This window comes from Lepidochelys olivacea, assembly GCF_965140295.1.
Source record: "Lepidochelys olivacea isolate rLepOli2 genome assembly, chromosome: 2".
Lineage (NCBI taxonomy): Eukaryota > Metazoa > Chordata > Testudines > Cheloniidae > Lepidochelys > Lepidochelys olivacea.
Window position 1 is genome coordinate 228,683,393 of NC_140412.1, and position 21,816 is coordinate 228,705,208.

The 21,816-nt window shown below is 43.2% G+C and overlaps 1 protein-coding gene across 4 annotated transcripts in view; it reads right to left on the bottom strand.

Annotated features, from left to right (window-relative positions):
• Positions 1–21,816, bottom strand: part of RUNDC3B (RUN domain containing 3B) — a 147,139-nt gene that overhangs the window by 79,227 nt on the left and 46,096 nt on the right. For all 4 annotated transcript variants that reach the window (XM_084621962.1, XM_084621960.1, XM_084621961.1 and 1 more), the window contains exons 3-5: positions 19,718–19,851; positions 6,424–6,509; positions 3,740–3,829 (exon numbers count right to left, since the gene is read on the bottom strand). In XM_084621962.1, the coding sequence (XP_084478088.1) occupies positions 3,740–3,829; positions 6,424–6,509; positions 19,718–19,851 (310 nt within the window). The remainder of the gene's footprint in view (positions 1–3,739; positions 3,830–6,423; positions 6,510–19,717; positions 19,852–21,816) is intronic.

Below are 21,816 nucleotides of genomic sequence, written 5' to 3' on the forward strand. Positions count from 1 at the left end.
CAACTGCCAGTCTTTTTCAATATCAGGAAATACTTGGAGTAGAATCCCTTCCCTTTGTGTTCAGTGGGAACAGGTTTTATAGCACTAGCTTCAGGAGAAAGTTGGTTTCCTGACATAAAAGGAGCTCATGAGAAAGAAGAGGGACGGAGCGGGGAGGTAGACAGGGGGAAAGGAGGTAAAATAGATTGAATATCCTATGGAGATGATTTCAACACCCACCTGTCCATAGTTATATGTTCCCAAGTTTTGACAAAAAAAGAGCAAGGTGGTTGCTGAAGCAGGAGAGATGTTTGGGTTGCTGCAGCAAATAAAAATGGAGGTAGTAAAGCAGGGCCTCAATCAACATCAAAATTGGTGGTTAGACATAGAAGGCTGTAATGTTTGTGGAGCAGCTGGTCTCCTCTTTTGTCAACTTTGTCTTTTTCACTAGGGTTCATAATGCCTTGGGGAGGAGGAAATTGAGTAGGTTAGGGTCTCTGTGCTGTCTTGGATTTACTACAACTTTTGTGTGTGCAGGCATGTAAATTACCAGTGAGTGCAAAGTGGCTCTAGAATCTTTTAGTGTGAAGGGATTCAACCATTTTCTCTGCAAATATCTTTGATCCCTCAAATGCAAGGTCTTCCACAGTAGATTGGACTTCCCTTAGAAAGCCAGAAAGGTGAAGACAAGAAGCCCTTTGCATGACCACTGCTATGTCAGCGGTGCCTAGAGAGGCCTGCAAAGATGTCCTTGCGAGAAGTTGACCTTCAGCAATGATTGCCTGAAACTGTTCCCTCTGATCAGCTGGAAGACGTTCAATGGAAGCGTTCAGGCTGAAAATAATTGACATGACTGTACTTTGCCATAAGAGCTTGGTAATTGGCGATCGTAAATTGTAGGGTCACCGACAAATATGATTTTAGTCCAGATAACACAAGATGTTTCAAGTCCTTGTGACAGGATGTCGATTTAGCTTGGTGCTGTCTGCCACATTCATGTACAGCGTCAACAAGGGAGTTCAGTGACGAGTGTGAAAATAAAAAGTCCAAGTCTTCAGAGAGAACATAGTATTTTTTGTCTGCTCTCTTGCATGTGGGAGGTTTTGTGGCTGGTGTCTACCATATAATTTTTGCTGGGTCCAGCAAGGCCTCATTAATGGGAAGTGCAATGTGGGCATGTACAGGATATCGAGCAGCTTGTGTTGTGACTCTTTAACCTCTTCCAGCGGAATTTTTAAAGGAGGCATAACGGCTTTATTAGGAGAAGATGAAGAGATATTGGTTGCAGAAGTAATCTCTAGTCTCACTCCCTGTTCCTCAAAGCTCTCCTCTTGCAGATCATGAGGTCTAGACAGAGAAGATTGTCTTCTCCTATCCCTATGAGAAACACTATGGGCCCTCAAGAATTGGTGTCTATAGGCTACCCAGGAGTCCCAGTAAGGCCACTGAGGTAGTGCAAAAGGGATGGGTGGCGCAACCAAGGATGTCCATATCAATTGGATATGTCATGTCTCTCAGTGGTAAGCTGGTTCTGCAGAGGCTTCAGGCTAGCTCACTCTCTGATAGTGGAATGGAGCGCCTTGAACTGATGAGATTGAATGACACGTAGTTGTTGAGCCGGTCTTCTGCAGAGCCGAAGAACTCAATACTGGGGCTGTAGAGGCCTGTGACAGTACTGATTTAGAGGAGCTTGTTTTCTCTCTATCACTCCATTCATGCAATGGTACCAATCTTCTGGAGCCTGAACTCTCAGAGTCCCTAGGCTTGCTGGAGGTACCGGTACCTGAGGAGCCTGCAGCCTTGTAGGCACAGAGTCAGACACTGGTGAGTGCCAAGGAGGTAGACCTTGTCAGGGATCATCTCTGTGATAGATTCTCTATCCAGTGGACTTGAAGCCCACTTTTTTTTACGGTTTTTGAGGCAATCCAAAGATTTCCTCTTCAAAGCTGCAGGGGAATACTGAGCAGAGGCAATCAATGGAATGGGCCTCATTGGGGACCACTATACGTGGTGGTGGTGAAGGCTGGTCGGACTGAACTTTCCATCATTAGCAGCTGGAGTTTTAGCTCATGGTTCTTTCTCGCTCTTGATTTTAATTTAAGCAGAAAGTACACTTCTGAGGCACATGTGACTCCCCAAGACAGCAAAAGCAGCAGAAATTTCTGTTATGGACCAGGATTACTTCATGGCAGGAGAGGCAACAGTTAAACCCGGGAAAGCCAGGCATACCATGGACAGACACTGCTACCTAAAATCTCCAATCTGAGGTGCAGGGGGTCCGAACGCATTTAAAGTGGAATACCCATAATGACACTATTCGAAGTAGTAGTAAGAGTTCCCATGGTCCATTCTGTCTGATCTGGACGCATTCTTGGAGTAAATGTACAGCAGATGGAGCTTCTGGGTGGAGTGTGCCTTTCACCAAGACATGTAAGGTGCCTCACATTAACATATGATGCTAGAAATACTTCTGGACACACAGCGCATCTTTTGAAGACTGCTCCTCTAATTTTTGGCTCCACTATTATAGTTAAAACAGAGAGATTAAAAATTCTAACTCTACTAACAGTATTAAGTATGAGAAATACAAGATAGATGAGGTAACAACTTTTATTGAACCAACTTCTGTTGGTGGAAGGTACAACCTTTTGAGCCACAGAACTCTGCTTTAGGTCTGGGGAAGGAAACAGAGCGTCTGAGATTAAGTATCTAACATTAACTCTAAAATACCTGCCTACCTAATGGTACTATAGATGAGAAAAGCTCCAGATCCAAGAGCTATGGAGAGGTTCACTTTTGTCTAATGCTGCGGTTGAAAGGAACTGGGGAACAGATGCCACATTATAGCCTTGCCTTCATAACATTTTAGAGGGTGTGTGAGCACTCTAACAGGTAGTGCTTAGAACAGGTTCTACTGTCTAGGCTGCACCAACTGGCACAACCCAAGAATGGGAATATGCAGAGGACACTCGAAGATAAACAGGAAGCTAGAATGGAACTGTTGGTGCCACCACCTTAACTACACTCCTCACTGCAGATCCTGCTATAGTGTACAGTAGCTGAAGCACTTTGACACATTTCTGAACATTTAAAGCAAATATTTGTTTTAAGATCAACTACAGTATGCTAGAACGGACAAACTTAAAATAGTATAACATTAAAAAGAATCCTTTTAGTCACTTAAATCAGTGTTTTCTCTGAAATTTGAGCTGCAATTACCAAAGTACTCATGCAACTGACAAATTTGACAGATGTCAAAAATTAAAAACATACTGATGTTAATGAAGGAACACTTTCTGTTATGTGAACAACATTTTTAGTCAGTACAGAAGGAAAAGAACTGAAGAATAATGGATGTGATACAAAAGTGGTCTCTCTTAATGCATCAAAATATCAGCAACTGAAGCCATGATCATAAGTTGAAGTTTAGACTAGGACACACAAAAGTGTGTGTTTTGGTTACCTTAATATACTGAGACAGAAGAGGAAAGAAATGAAGAACCATGCATACACAAGCCAAAATCCATGTTGGAGCACACAGTTGATATTCTCTTTCATGAAGGATATTACTTATTTGTATTATAGCAGCATATGCAGGCTCCAATCAAACTAGGGCCCCATTGTGCTAGGCACAGTATATAAAAGAGACATCTTTCACTACACTGAAAACTGGTTTAAGGTTCCAGAATCTACAAATGATTTAAAAAAAAAAAGTTAGGATATATAGTTTAGTATATATCCTGACAGACAGACTGAATACCTGAAGTCAATAGCATTGAGTCCCAACAGCATGCCAGCAAGCATATTTGCTTCCTCTCCCAGGACAATTGCTCCATCTTCATAAAATCTCCTGCAAGAAACAAAATGGTTTTCACCCCACCCACCCACCCAGCCACCCACAAATCAAACAAACCCGCCCCCAGAAATGAGCACCAATCTCCGTTCTAAATAATAATTCAGCTATCACATTGACTATTCAAGTTATTAAAGTTTATAAAATTTTTTAAATCCAAATATATGAAAACAGCCACTGGATGCCCAGATGGCATTCATATTTCACTTCTGGTAAAGCAAAGGAAGAGATCACTATAAAGAAATAAACTCAAGGCGGGGGGGGGGGGGGAGCAGGGAAGTGCTCCATAATAATAAAACTATTTTAAAATGTATAAAATCCAGACAGTGCCAAACAAAATAACTAGATATATGTTAATTAATGTATTATGAGTCTAATGCCCTTGAGAAATAACTGTAGAAAAGGATAAGCCAAAAAACAATCCCCTGCCCCCCAAAAAGAGAGAGGGACACACAATTGGAGTTTTACTTGTGACTGAGAATGTGTGTCATGCCTACTGAAAGAATGACAATTGATGCCACTGTAGAAAGCCTTTTTCATCTATATTTCTTAATTGTACTTAAAGTCAAATTTAAGACCCACTATCCAGATTTAACTTTCAGCAGTTGACTATATTAGCAGTCTGCACTCCTATTTTTAGCAGCGTAGCGTCCCACTGCCTCCCCACTGCTGAAGCCTTTCCCTGCCTGAGGGAAAGACTCTCACATCGAGCGTGAAAGATCATTGAAAGACTGGGGCCTAAGGTAAGACTCCAAAATCCACATTTTAGCACTTAAATAAATGGCCTAAAGCCATTCAAAAGGGGCTAACCACATCCATCTCCAACTGAAGTTAATAGCACCAGCAGATGTTCAGCACCCTTAAAGTCAGGCCATTTATTTAGGTGCCTAACTTTAGGCACTCATGTTTGAAAATTTTGGTCATCTCTATTAAAAAAAATTTAAGGAAATAAATCTCTCACTAATAATTCTGGATAATTCAACTGATATTGATATAATTATACACAAATTTATATGACAATTCAGTTAACTCTATAGCAACACACAGGAAATCACTGGTTTAGTCCTCTGCTGCTTGTGGATCAGGAACACCAAATGTTTTGCTTTAGTGCCAAGTCACTGGAAATCTAAACTTCCAGTGCCAAAAGTTCAATACTACTAAAAGTAATTTCATAAGTTGAATGTATAACAACCATTAATTTAATTTTAAAAGGTCTACTGAAACACAGACTCTGTATACATTTCAAGGTTATTGGGAACTTCCTCGCATTCCAAATGAATGGTGAAAAAGGTTTGTTTTCTAAAAGCTGAATTAGTGAAACAGCCAGCTAATCATAATAATTGTTATCTATTACCTACCAAGTTAAATTACTGGACATGAACAAGAAGTGACCGCTTAAGAGGACTTTTTTTGTAACAAAATTCTTCAGAAGAAAAGATTAATAAAACAAAGAGTTTTATTAAAAAAGACATGCTTAAGTGCTTTCAGAATTTCTCACACACTTCAAGGTGTAAGTATTCCTGGATAAGTGCTCATAATTTCAAGCAAAGAGCATGTGACTAGAAGGCTCAGTTCATTCATCTGTAAAATGGGAATAATATCTACCTCACGCTGGTGCAATTTAAGATTTGTAAAGCACTTTGAGATCCATGGACAAAAAGTCTAAGAACAACAATATATGGCAAGTGAAATTATTTTCCCTTAAATTTTGTTGCTGTTCTTTGAATATTCTCCAGTCTATTTAAGTCTCTCTGATATCGTGAGGCCTGATACTCGCATTATTATAGGGGCAGTCTCAGCTCTATATACAGAGACCCCTCTGCTCTATGACATGAAGCCCCTGCAAGAGCAACCCAAAACAGCAGCAACATATTTTGATACCATATCTATCATACTACAAGCTCATATTAGATTTCCTAGCCACTATTGCCTTCTCTTTTATTAAGGCAATAAAACTATATAGTTGGTATATTATCAAATATAACCAAAGTTATTACATTTTACAGCAGTACTTCACAGCTGTAACCAGCACTCGTGTGCATTAATTCTAACCTTTTCCTCTGTCCTTTCTAAAGTACTTCACCGGAAGTCTCTTCCTTTTCCCCCCCTAAGTTATGCGTGGGGAAATTTTCCATAATAAAACTGGGACAAATTTAATACTTCTTCCACTGTGTTTCTGAAGTCTTTTTAATCTAATGGCACTTCCTCTATCTTGAGAAGACGACCTCAGACCAATGTTTAATCTTCTACCTTTATGTAGGCAACAAGCACCAACCCCTCTTCCAAAGTTTAGTTTCCTATCTCACTGATCCTCTCCAAAAGCTCCATTTAAAAAAAAAAAAAAAAAGCCAAACTTATCAGAGAGGAATATACGAGTTTCCAACTATGCCAATGCTAACATACAAATATAGGCCTCTAGATCAGTCTGCAAGGGCAGCAACGGATACCCCTCACACAAACTAAACACACCATTTCTGCTATTTACTTCTATTCTTATATAGATCAAGTACCAAGTTCATTCCCGAACCCAGGTCTTTTGCCAAAGCAACATTTTGAAATTTAGCATTAAGCAAATATAAGGACTTTAAGACCTGGTTGTTTTGAAGTCTCTTAGAGCTGCAGAAATATATTCTGACAAATGTTTTTCCATAAGTGCAACTCTGATCCACGCTCTGCCCTGAAAGGAAGAAGAAACAATATCAAATATTTAGATCACATACTAAAAAGCATTCTTAAACCTATGGAAAACAATCAGACCACTACAGCTGGAGGGGGAAAGCCACTACGCAATTTGCTACTAAAAATATAAATTTGGTATTTAATGTATACTTGACTACAGGAATAAGAAAATAAAACTACAAAACATATTTCTCACATTTTAAAAGGGTATTCAAATAAGAATTCTGAAGTAGCAATCTTTCCTTCAAGAATATAGGAGTGGCTAACTTTCACTCAGAGTTGTACAAAATATTTTTAATTTAATGAAAACAGATGTCAAAGCTCTGGCAACTTTCCATACCTATTTCTGTAAATAAGTTTTGCAACATACCTTTACTTTGGAACTCCTTGTAAACTGCATTTTTACAATCACTGAAATCTGTTTATTAATCAGTAATTTTACACAGAATTATATTATAAAATGGTGTTTGTCTGTACATAATTTTAAAAGCTAAACTTTGTGTTCTTAAATAGTTGGCAGTGCAGTCTACAATGTTTTCTAATTTAAATTTTTTCACTGGTACCAGTCAAATATACCCAAATCAAATGCCAGTAAACAGGTGGCATGCTCCAAACCAAATATTCATAAATGAGACACCAGCTACTTTAGATTATATACAAAGGCTCGTCACACAATTCATAGATTCTAATGCCAGAAGGGACCATTGTGATCATCTAGGCCAGGGGTGAGCAAACTTTTTGGCCTGAGGGCCACATTGGGGTTCCGAAACTATGGCGAGACAGGTGTAGTGTATTAAATTGCTCCCTGCATGAATGTGCTACTTACGGTGTACTACTTACGACTGCCAGTCCTGGTGCTCTGAGCAGCATGGTAAGGGGGTGGGGAGTGGGAGCGCTGGATAAGGGGCAGGCAGGTCCTGGGAACAGGGGGCAGTTGCATAGGCGTGGGAGTCCCGTGGGGCCTGTTGGGGGCGGGGGTGTGGATAGGGGTCCGGGCAGTCAGGGGAGAGGGAGCGGGTGGGGGTTGGATAGGGGGTGGAGTCCCAGGGCGGTGGTTAGGGGCGAGGGTCCGGGGAGGGGGCAGACAGGGGACAAGGAGCATGGAGGGTTGGATGGGTCGGGAATTCTGAGGGGGGCAGTCAGGGAGTAGGAAGGGGTGGATAAGGGGTGGAGGCCAGGCTGTTTCGGGAGGCACAGCCTTCCCTACACAGGTGTAACTGTATTAAATTGCTCCTCATCGGAACGTGCTACTTACGGCTGCCAGTCCTGGTGCTCCGTAAGTAGCACATTCCTACACTACATCATGCGGCTTTGACGGCACAGCGAGCGGAGACTGCCTGGCAGGGGGGACAGCAGGGGAGGGGCTGGGGGCTAGCCTCCCCGGCGAGGAGCTCAAGGACAGTCCCACAGGCCAGATATGGCAGGACGGTCCCTCGGGCTGCAGTTTGCCCACCTCTGATCCAGGCCAAAGACAGCAATTATAGCAGACACCAACTATCACTGGTTTCACACATCCATATCAAGAGTTTAAAAATTGTATTAAAAGAGTAAGGACTTATGTGTGTATATACACACACGCGCGCACACACACACACGCTTTAGCAGACTATTGACTGAAACAGTAGTAAAACCTGGGCATGCTTTCTACAATAAAGAAGAAATTTTTATGATAGTTGATCCTAATTCAAAAGATAGGAAATAATTTCAAACAATCTGTTAGGGGTAATCATAACTGTTGCCTAATTAAAACAATCAGGTCAAGTTATTTCCAAACTAAATTAATTGCTGGTAGATTTGATAATGTGGCAAGTCATCTTGTTAGTTATTTTTTAAAATTATATATGCAACTCTTATTAGGTCCATTTCATTGCTGAATCGTTATAAAGATTTTAGCAAAAATACTAGCTAACCAACTGCAGCCCATGTTCTCCGTTCATATAAACCCAGACCAAACTGCATTAATTAAAGATAGACAAATGGTAATATAATGGATATAATATCCATATATCCTTGGAATAACTCGTAGTGCCAAATAAAAAAAACACACATTTATTTTATCACTTGGTGTATAGAAAGCTTTTCGTTAGTCTAGAGAGGAACTACATATTTAATATCTAGTCCAATATGGATATTGGCCCCTACTTCTTAAACGGATTAGTGCTTTTTATGCCAGCCCAAAAGCAGCTATGCAAGTCAACAGCGCTAAATCTCCACTATTTGTATTACACAGGGGGAAAATGTTTACTAACATGTTCTGTAACTGTTGTTTTGCAAGATGTGTTGCACATGTCCATTCCACTTCAGGTGCATGCATGCCAAGTGCACTGGTGTCGGAGATTTTTTCCTCAGTGGTACCCGTTGGGGCAGTGCATGCCCTCTCTGCTGCCTTGTGCTGCTGCGTGATAGTATAAGGGCAGAGCCATCTCCAACCCCCCTCAGTTCTTTTTTTTATCAGAGTCTATCTGATAAGAGAGGGAAAGAAGGGTGGGTTACGGAATCAACATACAACACATCTTGCAGAAAAATAATTATAGAACAGGTGATTTCACATGTCATTCTACTTCAAGTAACTCACAGGCAGTTCAATCTCGAGGTGGGATTAGAGTCTACCAGAATAACAATGGAAAGACAAGCAGCCCAAATCTGGCATCATCACTATATTATTATATTTGCCTCTCATTATGCCATCTTGCATGCACTGCAGACCAAGTTACAGCTCTGCAAATAACCAGAATATAGGCACACAGGCTAGAAAGGCTGCAGACGCTGCACGTGATGTAGCTGAATGAGCCATTACCCTACTTGGTGGAGTTACATTGGCCATGTCATAGCACAAATGTATACAAAAGGAGATCCATGACAAAATTAAAAACTAAGAAGAGACCAGAAGGCCCTTCATACTGTCTGCAACTGCCACAGACAATTGGGAGGATCTAAATGGTTTAGTTCTCTCCAAGTAAAATGCTAACTCTCTCCTAAAATCTAATGTGTGGCGTCTCTTCTTATCCTTATGAGCATAAGACTTAGGGAAAGAAGTTAATAAATATAATGTCTGATTGATGTGGAAGTGAGAGACCACTTTGGTGAGAAATTTTAGATGAGAGGGTAAGTTTACCTCATCCTTGTAGAGGACTGAATACAGAGGGTCAGACACTAGAGCTTCTAATTCATCCACTCTCCTGGCTGACAGGTTTCAGAGTAACAGCCGTGTTAGACTGTATTCGCAAAAAGAAAAGGAGTACTTGTGGCACCTTAGCTGAGGTGATTGCCACTGAGATGGCTACTTTCACTGAGAGATGGAGAAATGAACAGGTAGCCAGGGATTGAAAGGGAAGATGCATTAAGGGTAGAAAGCTGAAATAGCTGCTAGTTGGACCCTGATGGAACTAATGGCAAGCCCTAGCTGTTTCAGGTATAACAAATAGTCCATGTGATGGGGTGGACTGAAAGGGCTTAAGGTGGCCAGATAGGCCTATTAAGTCCATAGGCTGCCCCTGGAAGGAGAGCCAGGGAGTAGGGGATTGATTGCAGGCAGGTTCAGCTGGGCACAAAGCGATAGCGCCTATAAAACAAGGAAGCTGGCAACACACAGGGGCGACTGCTGAGAAAAGCTGCAGTCACACCCTGGGAACAGGAAGTTGGAGCTGATATACTCTGAGTATATCAGAAGAGTAGGAAGCAGTCCAGGGCAGGAGCAGTGAGGACTGAGAGAGCAAAGCCCAGAACTACTGGTTTGAGGGTCCGTGGGCTGGAACCTGGAATAGAGGGTGAGACCGGGTTCACCTACCCCCTGGGAAGGAGCACTGGTGGGACAATGAACTGGAAGACTGCCTGGGTCACTGTGCCTTTGAAGAACTATACCCCAGAGGTGGGGGAGGGGGGGCACTGAGTGACCTGGCTGGAGGGCTGAGTCATGAAGAGAACGCTGCAGTTCCTGGAGTGAGAGAGGGGCAGCAGACCAGAGAGAGCAAAGGAGTGATAGCGTGCAACTACAGGAAAGGGCATTGTCCTGATGAACTAATACCCAGAATAGCCGGGAGGAGGCAACCAACTAGCAGTGAGTGGAGCACCATTTAACAGTCTAGAATGTATTTTAACAGAGCGTTTTTAATGGGACCAGATGGAGAATCTCTGCCATTTAGCCTGGTAAGCATACCCAATAGAAGGTTTACTACTATTCAAGAGGACATCTTGTACCTCCTTTAAACAGCTCTCCTCCTGAGGCGTTAACCATGGAACATCCAGGCTGTTAACTGAAGAGCCTCCTGGTTGGGACTGAAGAGGTGACCACAGTCCTGAGATATCAGGTCTGGGTCCGATGAAAGCGTCAAAGGAACCTCGGCTGAGAGGCTCAGCAAAGAGGAAAACCAATGCTGGTGAGGCCACACCGGCACTATCGGCACATGGTCCTGCTTGATTTAACACTCTGGGTAGGAGTGATGGTCAAAATGACAGACTGGACTTCTACACAGAGTGCTTCCACAGACATGCACAGGCTGAAATCGTGAACAAACAACATCACTTGGCCCATAACCTCAGCTGCACAGAACACAATGACATCCACAGCCTCAGAAACAACTCTGACATTATAATCAAAAGGGCTGACAAAGGAGGTGCTGTAGACATCAAGAACAGGTCAGATTATGAACAGGATGCTGTCAGACAACTCTCCAACACCACATTCTACAGGCCACTATCCTCCAATCCCACTGAGGGGTACCAAAAAAACTACAGCATCTGCTCAAGAAACTCCCTGCTACAGCACGGGAACAAATCTACACAGACACACCCCTAGAGCCCTGACCAAGGGTATTCTGTCTGCTACCCAAGATCCATAAACCTGGAAATCCTGGAAGCCCAGACATTGGCACTCTTACAGCAGGATTATCTGGCTATTTGGACTCTGTCCTCAGACCGTACGCTACCGGCACTCCTAGCTATCTTCAAGACACCACTGACTTCTTGAGGAAACTACAATGCATTGGAGATCTTCCATGGTGGCCAAGATGGTGTTTTCAGGATGTAGAAGCTCTTTACACCAATAATCCACATGAGAATGGACTACAAGCTATCAGGAACAGTAGCCCTGATGAGGCCATGGCACATCTGGTGGCTGTGTTTTGTGACTTTGTCCTCACCCACAATCATTTCAGACTTGGGGACAACTTACACCTTCCAGTTAATGGCACTGCTCTGGATACCTGCATGGTCCCACAATATGCCAACATTTTAATGGCTGACTTAGAAAAGGAAGTTACTCATCTTGTGCAGTAACGATGGTTCTTCGAGATGTGTATCCCTATGGGTGCTCCACTTTAGGTGTCTGTGTGCCCCTGCACCTCTAATCAGAAATTTTTGGTAGCAGTGTCCCACTGAGCCCGCCTATGTGCTCTCCCTCCCTCGTGGTCTGCCTCGAGGCTATATAGCACTGCACAGGCAAACCCCACTCACTTCCTTCTCTACCACAGAGCCCAAAAGAGAACTCCGAAGTAGAGGGGAGGAGGGCGGGTTGTGGAACACCGATAGGGACACACATCTCGAAGAACCATTGTTACTGCACAAGGTGAGTAACTTCTTCTTCATCATCATCATCATCAAGTAGTGTCCCTATGGGTGCTCCACTTTAGGTGACTCCGGAGCAGTACCCACCACTGGAGGCTGGGACTGCGGTGCAGAGTCTTTTACTACAGAGAGTACCGTGGAATCAAAGATGGTGTCAGCGGCCAAATCTTCAGTGATCGCATGTTCTGCAAAAGTATGGACAGAGGCCCCAAACATTGCTCTATAGATTGGGGAGAGAGAGGTATCCCTATGGAATGTAATTGAGGTAGGAACCGATCTCATGGAGTGCGTATGGACGGGAGCAAGTTGCGCCCTTGCTAAGTGGTTAATGCAACTAGAGACTCTTTTTGGATAGTCTTTAAGGAGATTTCACAGCTTTTGAATTTTTCTGTGGATGAAAGGAAGAGTTTAGGGGATTTCCGGAAGTCCTTAGTCCTGTCCAAGTAGGATGCTCATGTCCTTCTAATATCTAGCATATGCACAACTGTCTCCCAGTTGTCACAATGTGGTTTTGGGAAAAAACAGGGAGATGGATCTGTTGATGCATATGGAAAGTGCAGAAAAAGTAGGGAGAAACTTGGGATATGACCTTAGAGGTGTTTGTTTTGTTTTTGTTTTTTTAAAGATAAAGGCTATGAATGATGGGTGTGCCATCAGGGCCGCTATTTCTCCTATGTGCTTAGCAATTAGAAATGCTGTCGTCATGGATAGGTGTAAGAGAGAACAAGTTGCCCTAGACTCAGAGGGAGGTCTAGTCCAATCCCAGAACAGATTAAAGTCCCAGGCTGGAGCGGGTGGTGTCACATGGGGGAAGAGAGCCCCAATGCCCTTAAAGAATCTACGCATTAGTGGTTGAGCAAACTCCAAGTGGGAAGCCATTTTCACCATGAGATGTACCTTAAGGGAACTGAGAGTTTAAAATGTAGTGCAAAATCAAAGGGAGGAAAGATGAGGTCTGGTTTGTCCCTTTGGAATGGTACAAACTTGGAGTCGTTTCCATTTTGTAGATAGGTATGTGGAATGATCAACTTGTGGTTGTGTTGCAACATGTGTATCAGCTTGTCAGAGCATTCTGCTTCTAAGCCTTGTAACAAAGAAAGATCCAAGCCTGGAGGCGGAGGACCCATGGGTTGGGGTGAAGGGTCAGCCATTGTTTTGAAAGAGCGGGGGAGGAATGGGCTGACGTCAGAGGAACAGGAGGGCATATTGCCATCTGCGTCAGGTAAGGGAGCCAGAATTGTCATAGTCAAGAGGGGCAATCACAGTAACACTCGCTTTGTTTTGTTGAATTTTCAATAGAATCTTGGATAGGGTAGGAAACTGGGAAAAGACATACAAGTGGGCCCTGTCCGCTGGGAAGATGAGGGCAACTGCCAGTGAATGTTTCCCCAAGCCGGCCCTGGAGCACTAACAAGGACCTTTCTTGTTCTGATAAGTAGCGAAGAGATCCATAGGCTGGGTTCCCCAAAGGGTGGCTATATCCTGAAGCACCTCTGAATTCAGCATACACTCACTGTCATGAGAAAATTCCAACTGAGACTGTTGGTTATCCTGTTCTGTATCCCTTGTAGACAGATAGCTGAGATGAGCACATTATGATAGGTGCATCAGTTCCAAAGTCTGAATGCTGCCTTGCAGAGGGAAGGAGATCCGGCAGCTCCTTGGCAGTTTATACAAAACATACAGGCCACATTAAGTCCATCATAACCTTTGTGTGTTGTTTTTGATGAAAGGCAGAGTTTGTGCACAGGCACTCCTGACAGCCCTTAGCCCCAAAAGAGTGATATGGAAGGTCATTTCTGTGGAAGGCCATTTGTCCTGAACTTTGTTGTTGTGTAGGTGAGCTCCCCAGCATATTAGGGATATGTGTGTCCCAGGGTGATGAATGTGGGTAGTGAGAGGAGCACTCTCACTTGTACTACATCAGATTGGTGCTGATAAAGTCCAGTCACTGTACCAGGGTTTGTGTGCCACTACAATGAAGTGAATCTTGGAGAATACCCGGTGTGAAGCAGTCTGTACCTATAATGATCCTGCCCCAAAGGGAAGCAGTAGGAAATCTCCTGTACGATGGCTGTATTGAGATATGGAAGTAGGCACCCTGTAGGTTCAGGGCTAGAAATCAGTCTTTCCTCTAGAGCTGGTCCTAACTGCTGAGAAGTAAGGTAAGGTGACTTCTAAGTGGCGTGACAGCTGTATAGATGGCAGCTGATGCTGTAAGATTTCATTGTTCAGGCCCCCGACCAGCTCATCAAAGTGCTTATAAGAGGCAGTTTGAGAGGTCATGGACTGGGGTGCAGACTGTTCTCACATTTGAGACGTGGGCCTCTTACACTGTGGCTCATAACAGCACAGAGATGGTGAGTATTGAGAAGATTGTGATCTGTGGTGTGGTTGAAAGGTATATCTTCTCTTCTGTTCCACAGTGTAGATTCTTAAGGAGCGTAGTGCAGTCCGAGAATCCTTCAGGATGTGGAGAGAAAAATCTGTTTTCTCCGCAAAGAGTTTGGCCCTTCAAATTGGAAGTCTGTAGCTCTTTGGGCAATCTAGAGAGGTGTAGCGAACAAACAAACAAAAAAACCACAACCCACCTCAGTACCACTGTCATGGAGACTGGGCGGGCAGCTGTAACAGCTACATCCAGTGGTGTCTCTAGGACCGGTCTGGCTATTAACTGACCTTCTCTAAGAATGATCTGAATCTGTTCTTTTTGTGTTTCCAGTAATGTTTCAGAAACATCCTGGGTTTCCCAAGATTAACACAATTGTTTTGGCCATGACAGTTTGGTAATTTATGACTCTAAACAGTAATGTTGTTGATGAATACGCCATCTTGAGAAGCCTGATCATATGGAGTTGACTTGGCATTATGTTGCTTGCTTTATGCATTAACCACATCCACTATGATGGAGTTGGGTTGCGGATGTTGAAAACAAAGTCTGCCTCTTTGGGTAGAGATGTAGGGTTCTTTTTGTTTACATTGTTGCTGGTTGGTGTGATGGAGGCTGGCTCTGCCAGATGGTTTTGGTAGGATCTAGAATCAGCTCATTAATTGGGAGGATAGTTCTAGGTGAGAAGGTAGTATGCAGAATTTCCACCAACTTGTGATGTGTATCTGCCACCTCCTGTAAAGGAATCTGCAGCTCGTCTGCCACCCTCTTGGTAAGATTCAGAAAGTTCTTAAATCTTCACCTAGTGATGAGGTGTGGGCAGCACAGTCTCATCTAGGAGAGATGAGAAGTGTGCTGAAGAGGTAGCTTCCTCTTCAGGTTTTTTTTTTCCTTCCCCCTTCTTTCCTGTTCTGAAAAAGCTTTCTCCTGTCCTGGCTCAGGTGCTTTCCTGCCCTGGCTCAGGTGCCAGGCTGTAGCAAACCATCTGGTGGACTCTCCCTGAGAGACACCGGAGACGGTGGAGCCATGTGTGTATATACACAAAGAGTTACAATATGGCCTTGGGAGGGAGAGGCAGGAAGCCAGGCACAGGCAGTTGGCGTGATGGAATTGGGGATGACCCTTGTAGTGTGGTGGGAGGGAATGATCTCCTCCTGGCCAGCGTCATATTCGTCAGTGGGTAAGGGTGCCGCTGACTGGGGTATTGGCAGTATACAGCCCAGTGCTAAGAGCGATTCTGGGTGCCGGGATGTGCTCAGATACCGGGGTCCTGGTACCAAGTAATGGGGATTGTGGTTCTTCCCCAATCATCAAGTCTCCAGGGTGTCAGAGCTCATGTGGTATCATGGGTTCATTTGGTACCTCAGAGAAGGGTCCGTGGTACATTGTCAGTACCGATAGTTGGGCAGAGCACTCCCTAAATGAAAGTTTTGCCCAGTACAAAAAGTTTGTTGGTGCCACTTTTTAAAGTCGGTATGGTAATTAACTCTCCCTGGGTACTGAGGCCACAGGCCTCCAGAGTATCAAAGCACCTGTGTTACCATGGGCTCATCCAGAACCCCAGAGGAGTGTCTGTAGTCAGTATCAATGGTTGGGAAGGTGCAGAACACTTCCTAGATAGGAGTTTTGTTGCATCTGGCACCAAAGGGTTTCTCTATGCCGCTTTTTTAGAGATGGTATGGTAACTGTCCCCTCTCCTTAGGGGATGGTACCATTGCCTCAGAGCAGGAAGGTGGAAGCCTCTGGTGTGTGGGTGCCGAAGCAGAGCTGACAGCAGGACTTCTCTGTGTCGCTCTTTTAGAGATGGAACAGTAACTGTCCCCTCTCGGTGCACTAGTTGCCCAGAGTAGAGCTCAGAGCAGCACAGAGCTTACAGAAGCCCCTTGTCCATGAAAAGAGCAGAGCTCAGAGCAGGGCAGAGCTCACAGCAGGAAGCCCCTTCTCAGGTTTCAGCTTCCAGAGCTTCCCTGTGGAACAGTGCTGCAGCTGAGCTCACAGCAGGAAGCCCCGGTGCCTAACTGGCAGCTGAGCTCACAGCAGGAGGTTCCTCTGCTGGTATTGTCCTACCAAGTTTCAGAGTAACAGCCGTGTTAGTCTGTATTTGCAAAAAGAAAAAGGAGGACTTGTGGCACCTTAGAGACTAACCAATTTATTTGAGCATAAGCTTTCGTGAGCTACAGCTCACTTCATCGGATGTATGAAGTGAGCTGTAGCTCACGAAAGCTTATGCTCAAATAAATTGGTTAGTCTCTAAGGTGCCACAAGTACTCTTTTTCTTTTTGTCCTACCAAGGTGGCCGCTCTGGGGAGTCCCACTGGCTGGCCAGCTACTCGGGGGTCGATACCGAGATGGCCAAACTGGGGAACACCCCTCTGGCTGGCCAGTTGCTTGGAAGAGCCTTTCCAGGGGGAGTCTGCTGGTGGCTTTTTCCCCCCTCTCTGTCTCTCTCCCCCTCTTCACCACTCGACCCCTTTTGAAGTGAAGGCTCCGGGGATGATCTGGGGTCAACACCCACCGGAGTCCCCTGCAGACTGAAGTGTTTATAGGGAGGAATTTTTACTTCTGCTCCCAGCTCCTGTGAGCCTGCAGTTTTCAGTGTGGCAGGTAAAGCACTTCTGTGAGGGTCTCCCAGGCACAGCGAGTGTCTGGCCATTACAGGAACTGACTCCTGGCAGGAGAGGCACCGCTTGGAGCAGAGAGAGCCAGGCAAGCCCCTGGGCAGGGGGTTGTCATCCTCTAGCAGGGAGGAATATGTAGAAGAACAGCATCTTTCTTTTCTTTTTTTTTTTTTTTTTGGTAATTGAAAAAGAAAATAATTATGAGTCTACTAGATGCCGGGGGGGGGGGGTGGAATGCCCCCAGACAGGGAAGGAAAGAAGTTCTTTTCCTTTTTCTCTTTTCTTTTTAAACCAAAGGAATAAAATAAAATAAAACAAAACTAGCCTGAATACTTTTAGGGAGAACAAAGGTAACAAAACAACTACTACTTATGCTAATGACACAAATAAGGAAGGGACAACTGGTCAGAGGCCAAAGGCAGTAGAGAAGGAAGTGAGGGGGGTTCGCCCATGGAGTGAGTGCTAAATAGCCTCCAGGCAGACCATGAGGGAGGAAGAGCACATGCACGGGCTCAACAGGACACTGCTGCCAAAAATCTCCCATTAGAGGTGCAGGGGCACACAGACACCTAAAGTAGAGCACCCATAGGGACACTACTCGAAGAAGAACAACGCTTCCTCAGTCCCCTAGCACCCTTCCTCTACTTATGCTACATTGATGACATCTTCATCATATGGACCCACAGGAAGAAAGCCCTTGAATTCCATCTGGATTTCAACAATTTCCACCCCACCATCAATCTCAGCCTAGACCAGTCCACACAAGAGGTCCACTTCCTGGACACTACAGTGCAAATAAGTGATGGTCACATAAACACCACCCTATACTGCAGGGGTCGGCAACTTTTCAGAAGTGGTGTGCCGAGTCTTCATTTGTTCACTCAAATTTAAGGTTTCGCGTGCCAGTAATACATTAACATTTTTAGAAGGTCTCTTTCTATAAGTCTATAATATATAACTAAACTATTATTGTATGTAAAGTAAATAAGGTTTCTTAAATGTTTAAGAAGCTTCATTTCAAATTAAATTAAAATGCAGAGCCCCCCGGACCAGTGGCCAGGACCCGAGCAGTGTGAGTGCCACTGAAAATCAGCTCACGTGCCACCTTTGGCATGCGTGCCATAGGTGCCTACCCCTGACTTATCCTATATCTTTTTGTTAAGAAACTTGTTCTATTTTTCCTTCAAACCAAGTCAGTTGTGCTTGAAGGGAAGGGTTCATTACCGCAATTAAGTTACTAAGCTGTAATGCCCTAACTCTTTAAAACAGCAGCAAATATCTTCAGTGAATGCAAAGTGATAGGGTCTGTACATTGTAGAGAGACAACTCTGAGGTGCTTGGGGGCTGGAGTTCATTGATTGTTACCCGCAAGGCTAAGACTGGTAGAGTCTCAAGAAGTTTGCTGGTTCAGAAGACACCCTGGGGTGGCTGGGAGCTGACACACAGTATCTAATCTCCAACAAAGCTCACTCTTGCTGTGGCAGAGAGATAACACAGTGGCCCACTCTCCTAAGGAACTTTCAAGTTAGATATTATTTTCTCCACTTTCTAGAAAAGTGGTTTTTATACAGAAATTGACTTTAATAGAAATGTTGGCTTCTGGTCAATTGGGAAGAAAACATTATCAAACTTTGCAGACAACTTTCCCAACAAAGAAATGTCCCCATATGACAGAGGAAGAAGGATTTGTACAGACAAATTACCCCCAAAGAAATGTGTTTTGATCTGCGAAACAGGACCTGCAACCTCAGCGTGTAGCATGATAACAGAAAATTTCTTTAAGATATTGTTTCAATCGTATGCCAATCAGGTTAAAAATTATTTTATTTATATATAAAAATTGAAAAGAAGAGATTTTTATGCACAGAGTGGACAAGTCCAGAGAATATTGGGATTCACTTCATAACCAAACTTCCCAAAAATTATTATGGTGTATTTAATACCTCTGGTAATCCTCCTGGGACTTCCTAGAGGAAACTGTCACAAAGAAATGAAGAATTAATCTCTCATCTGCTAGTAGCCACTAGATAACTGATAGCCTTTCACTTTTAAAAGAAAAATAGCCCAGATTGAGAAGAACGGTTCCAAAATAAATGGGAGGATGTTATTGAAAAATTAAAAAGAGGACAAAGATACTTTGATATTTGGGTACCATATATTCAGGACTCAGACAAAAGTACATTAACCTGCAGGAAAAAAACAGCACACGTCTTTTTCTAAAAAATATTAATATTTGATAGACATGCCTGATTTGATAAATATGAGTAGAGTCAGTAGTTTCACTCAATAAAAACCACCAGAAACAATACGTTTTGGATGGTGTGAACAGGCTCAACCTGTTATATGATAAACACTCTGTTAAATAGAAAGATTTGATGAGATTTATATTCCTACATTATTTTTCTCTAAACAAAAAAGAAAAGCTCACTATTGTAATGATCATCATTCTGTTTCTGCTATTTACATGGCAAGGATTTGTAATAACTAGATAGTTACAAAACAAAAAAAACAAAACTTTGAAGGATTTTACAGGATAAACTTAGTCAGTTATATTTTCCTGTTGGGAACAAAAATAAAGATTAACATGTACATACAATAAATGGTAATTTGCAGCCACCTTGACATTTTATTTCTTACCTTTGCTCTAGAAGAACTGACATTCTCCATATTCTCAATGCTGCAGATGCAATTGTGTGAAACCTTACGGCAAGCTACTCGGATATAGTCCCAGAAGCTACGAGGGCTTTCATAGCCAAACCAGGTGATCTGACCTTAATCAGAAGGCAGAAGACACAAAAATATAGGTAAAGAATATGGATTGTTAGAAACGAGGACACATTCCCAACATTTTAGATACATCTCAAGCTCTGTTACCACTGTTAGTGCACTGGTACAGCTGCACCAGAGAACTGCACCAATACAAGCCCCTAGTGTAGATGTGTTGCACTTGCACAAAAAGTGACTTGCACTGGTGCAGCTTACCTTGCTTTGAAACCAGTGCATAGATAAAGATTTAGTTTTGTCTTTTTTTTTTTAAAACTACCATATTGCAATAGCGCCCAGACCTCTAAACTGTAAGTAGGGTCCCAGTGTACTTCACAAACTCAAAGGCAGGGTCCAAAGACAGCTAAAAATTCAAGTGCAGGTAGCAACAATGGTTTTTTACTAGACACGGCCATATACACTTCATGAATAAAAAGAAGCAAAGACAGAGCGAGAACCTGTACAGTAAAGCTATGCTTTACAGCAATTTTAAATTTATTTCCATTTGTTCTAGAAAACCATTGCTCCTATGCCAGCAGTTCCCAAACTGTGGGTAGTGACCCCCATCACCAGATGGGATTGCAATGATCCGTACTATGCAAAGGACACCATTTTGCTATGTACACCGTGACCTTGCACATACAGTGAGTGAGAGATCATGATGCCTGGAGGATACAGGCATCAAGCAGCATAACAGCATAACCTCACATGCACCATATGTACAGGGTCCTACACTGTGTGTAGGAAGCCATTTTGTAGAGAAAAATGGCATCCTCTATGCAGCGTGACCTCTCACGTACAGTGCGTGCAAGGTCATGCTGTGCAAAGGATGCCATGTTGCTCTTCAAAATGGCAACTTGTATGTGTCTGAGGTCCCAGCAGGAAAGTCTTCATTAAAATGGGGTCGTGCTGGCAAAAACTTGGGAACCCCAGTCCTATGCCAACCAATAGCAGATTTTGGGGCCCTGACAGTTGGTTTTCCATTGGAGGAGCAATCACTGATGTGAAGTTTAAGTATTTTCTTATTGCAACTTGTTTTACTTGCAGTATATAAACACACCAGTCCTTGAATACTGGTGATAAAACAGCATGTAGCAAATTCCCTCTTTCAGAAATCTGAGCCAAAAAAACACCCTTGCATGGTTCGTCCAATTGATTAGTCTGATTAAGGCAAAGGGCAAACTCTCCTGCTGTTTGCAATAGCTCCCCCAAAACAAACACACACAGCATTTCTTCCAAGACTGAATAGTGCTTGTGTAACACTGACAGACCCTGGTCGTCAGCGGGCGGGCAGGATCGAAGTCGGCATCTCTGGAGTTTAGTGCATGAGCCTCTACCGCATGAGCAAAATGCCAACTGGCTGTTTGCTCTACAGCCTTAGTGTGACTGACACACACACTTTGCATGCAAAGAATTTTTTTTAAACTATGTGTAATGTGCCATCTGATTACTAATCATAAGGATAGATATGCAGTTTCTCCATACAAAGCTCAAATCTAGATAAAAAATAAAAAACCTAGAAATTAAAACTTAAGAAATAAAAGATCTTTGCTTCTCTTTTTCTTTTAAAATATAATCTCTTTAAAAAGTTAAAACCACAAATATCAGTCTTACGTGTTCTTCCCACCTCATATGCCTAAAATGCCAGAGTGAGTGAAATCAGGTGGCAAAATGAAACCATCATACCTACAAATGCAACTGACCATTTACATCAGCTGAGGATCTGCCCAGGTCTAGAAAATTCAAGCCTGATTTCCAGAGCGCATTTGCTATTTGACTTGCCACTTCACCTCCTGACCTTGCCACATGAATTCATACAGGAAGTTGAAAATCTGAAGAAAGACTTATTAAAAATAAATAAATAAATAAATAGGGAGAACCAAGTATAGTATCTCATTCCTTCCATTCAGCGGTATAGCAATCATAAGGATTTCCAATGCAGCAGAAACTTTCAGATTTTCAGTTTCTTCCAT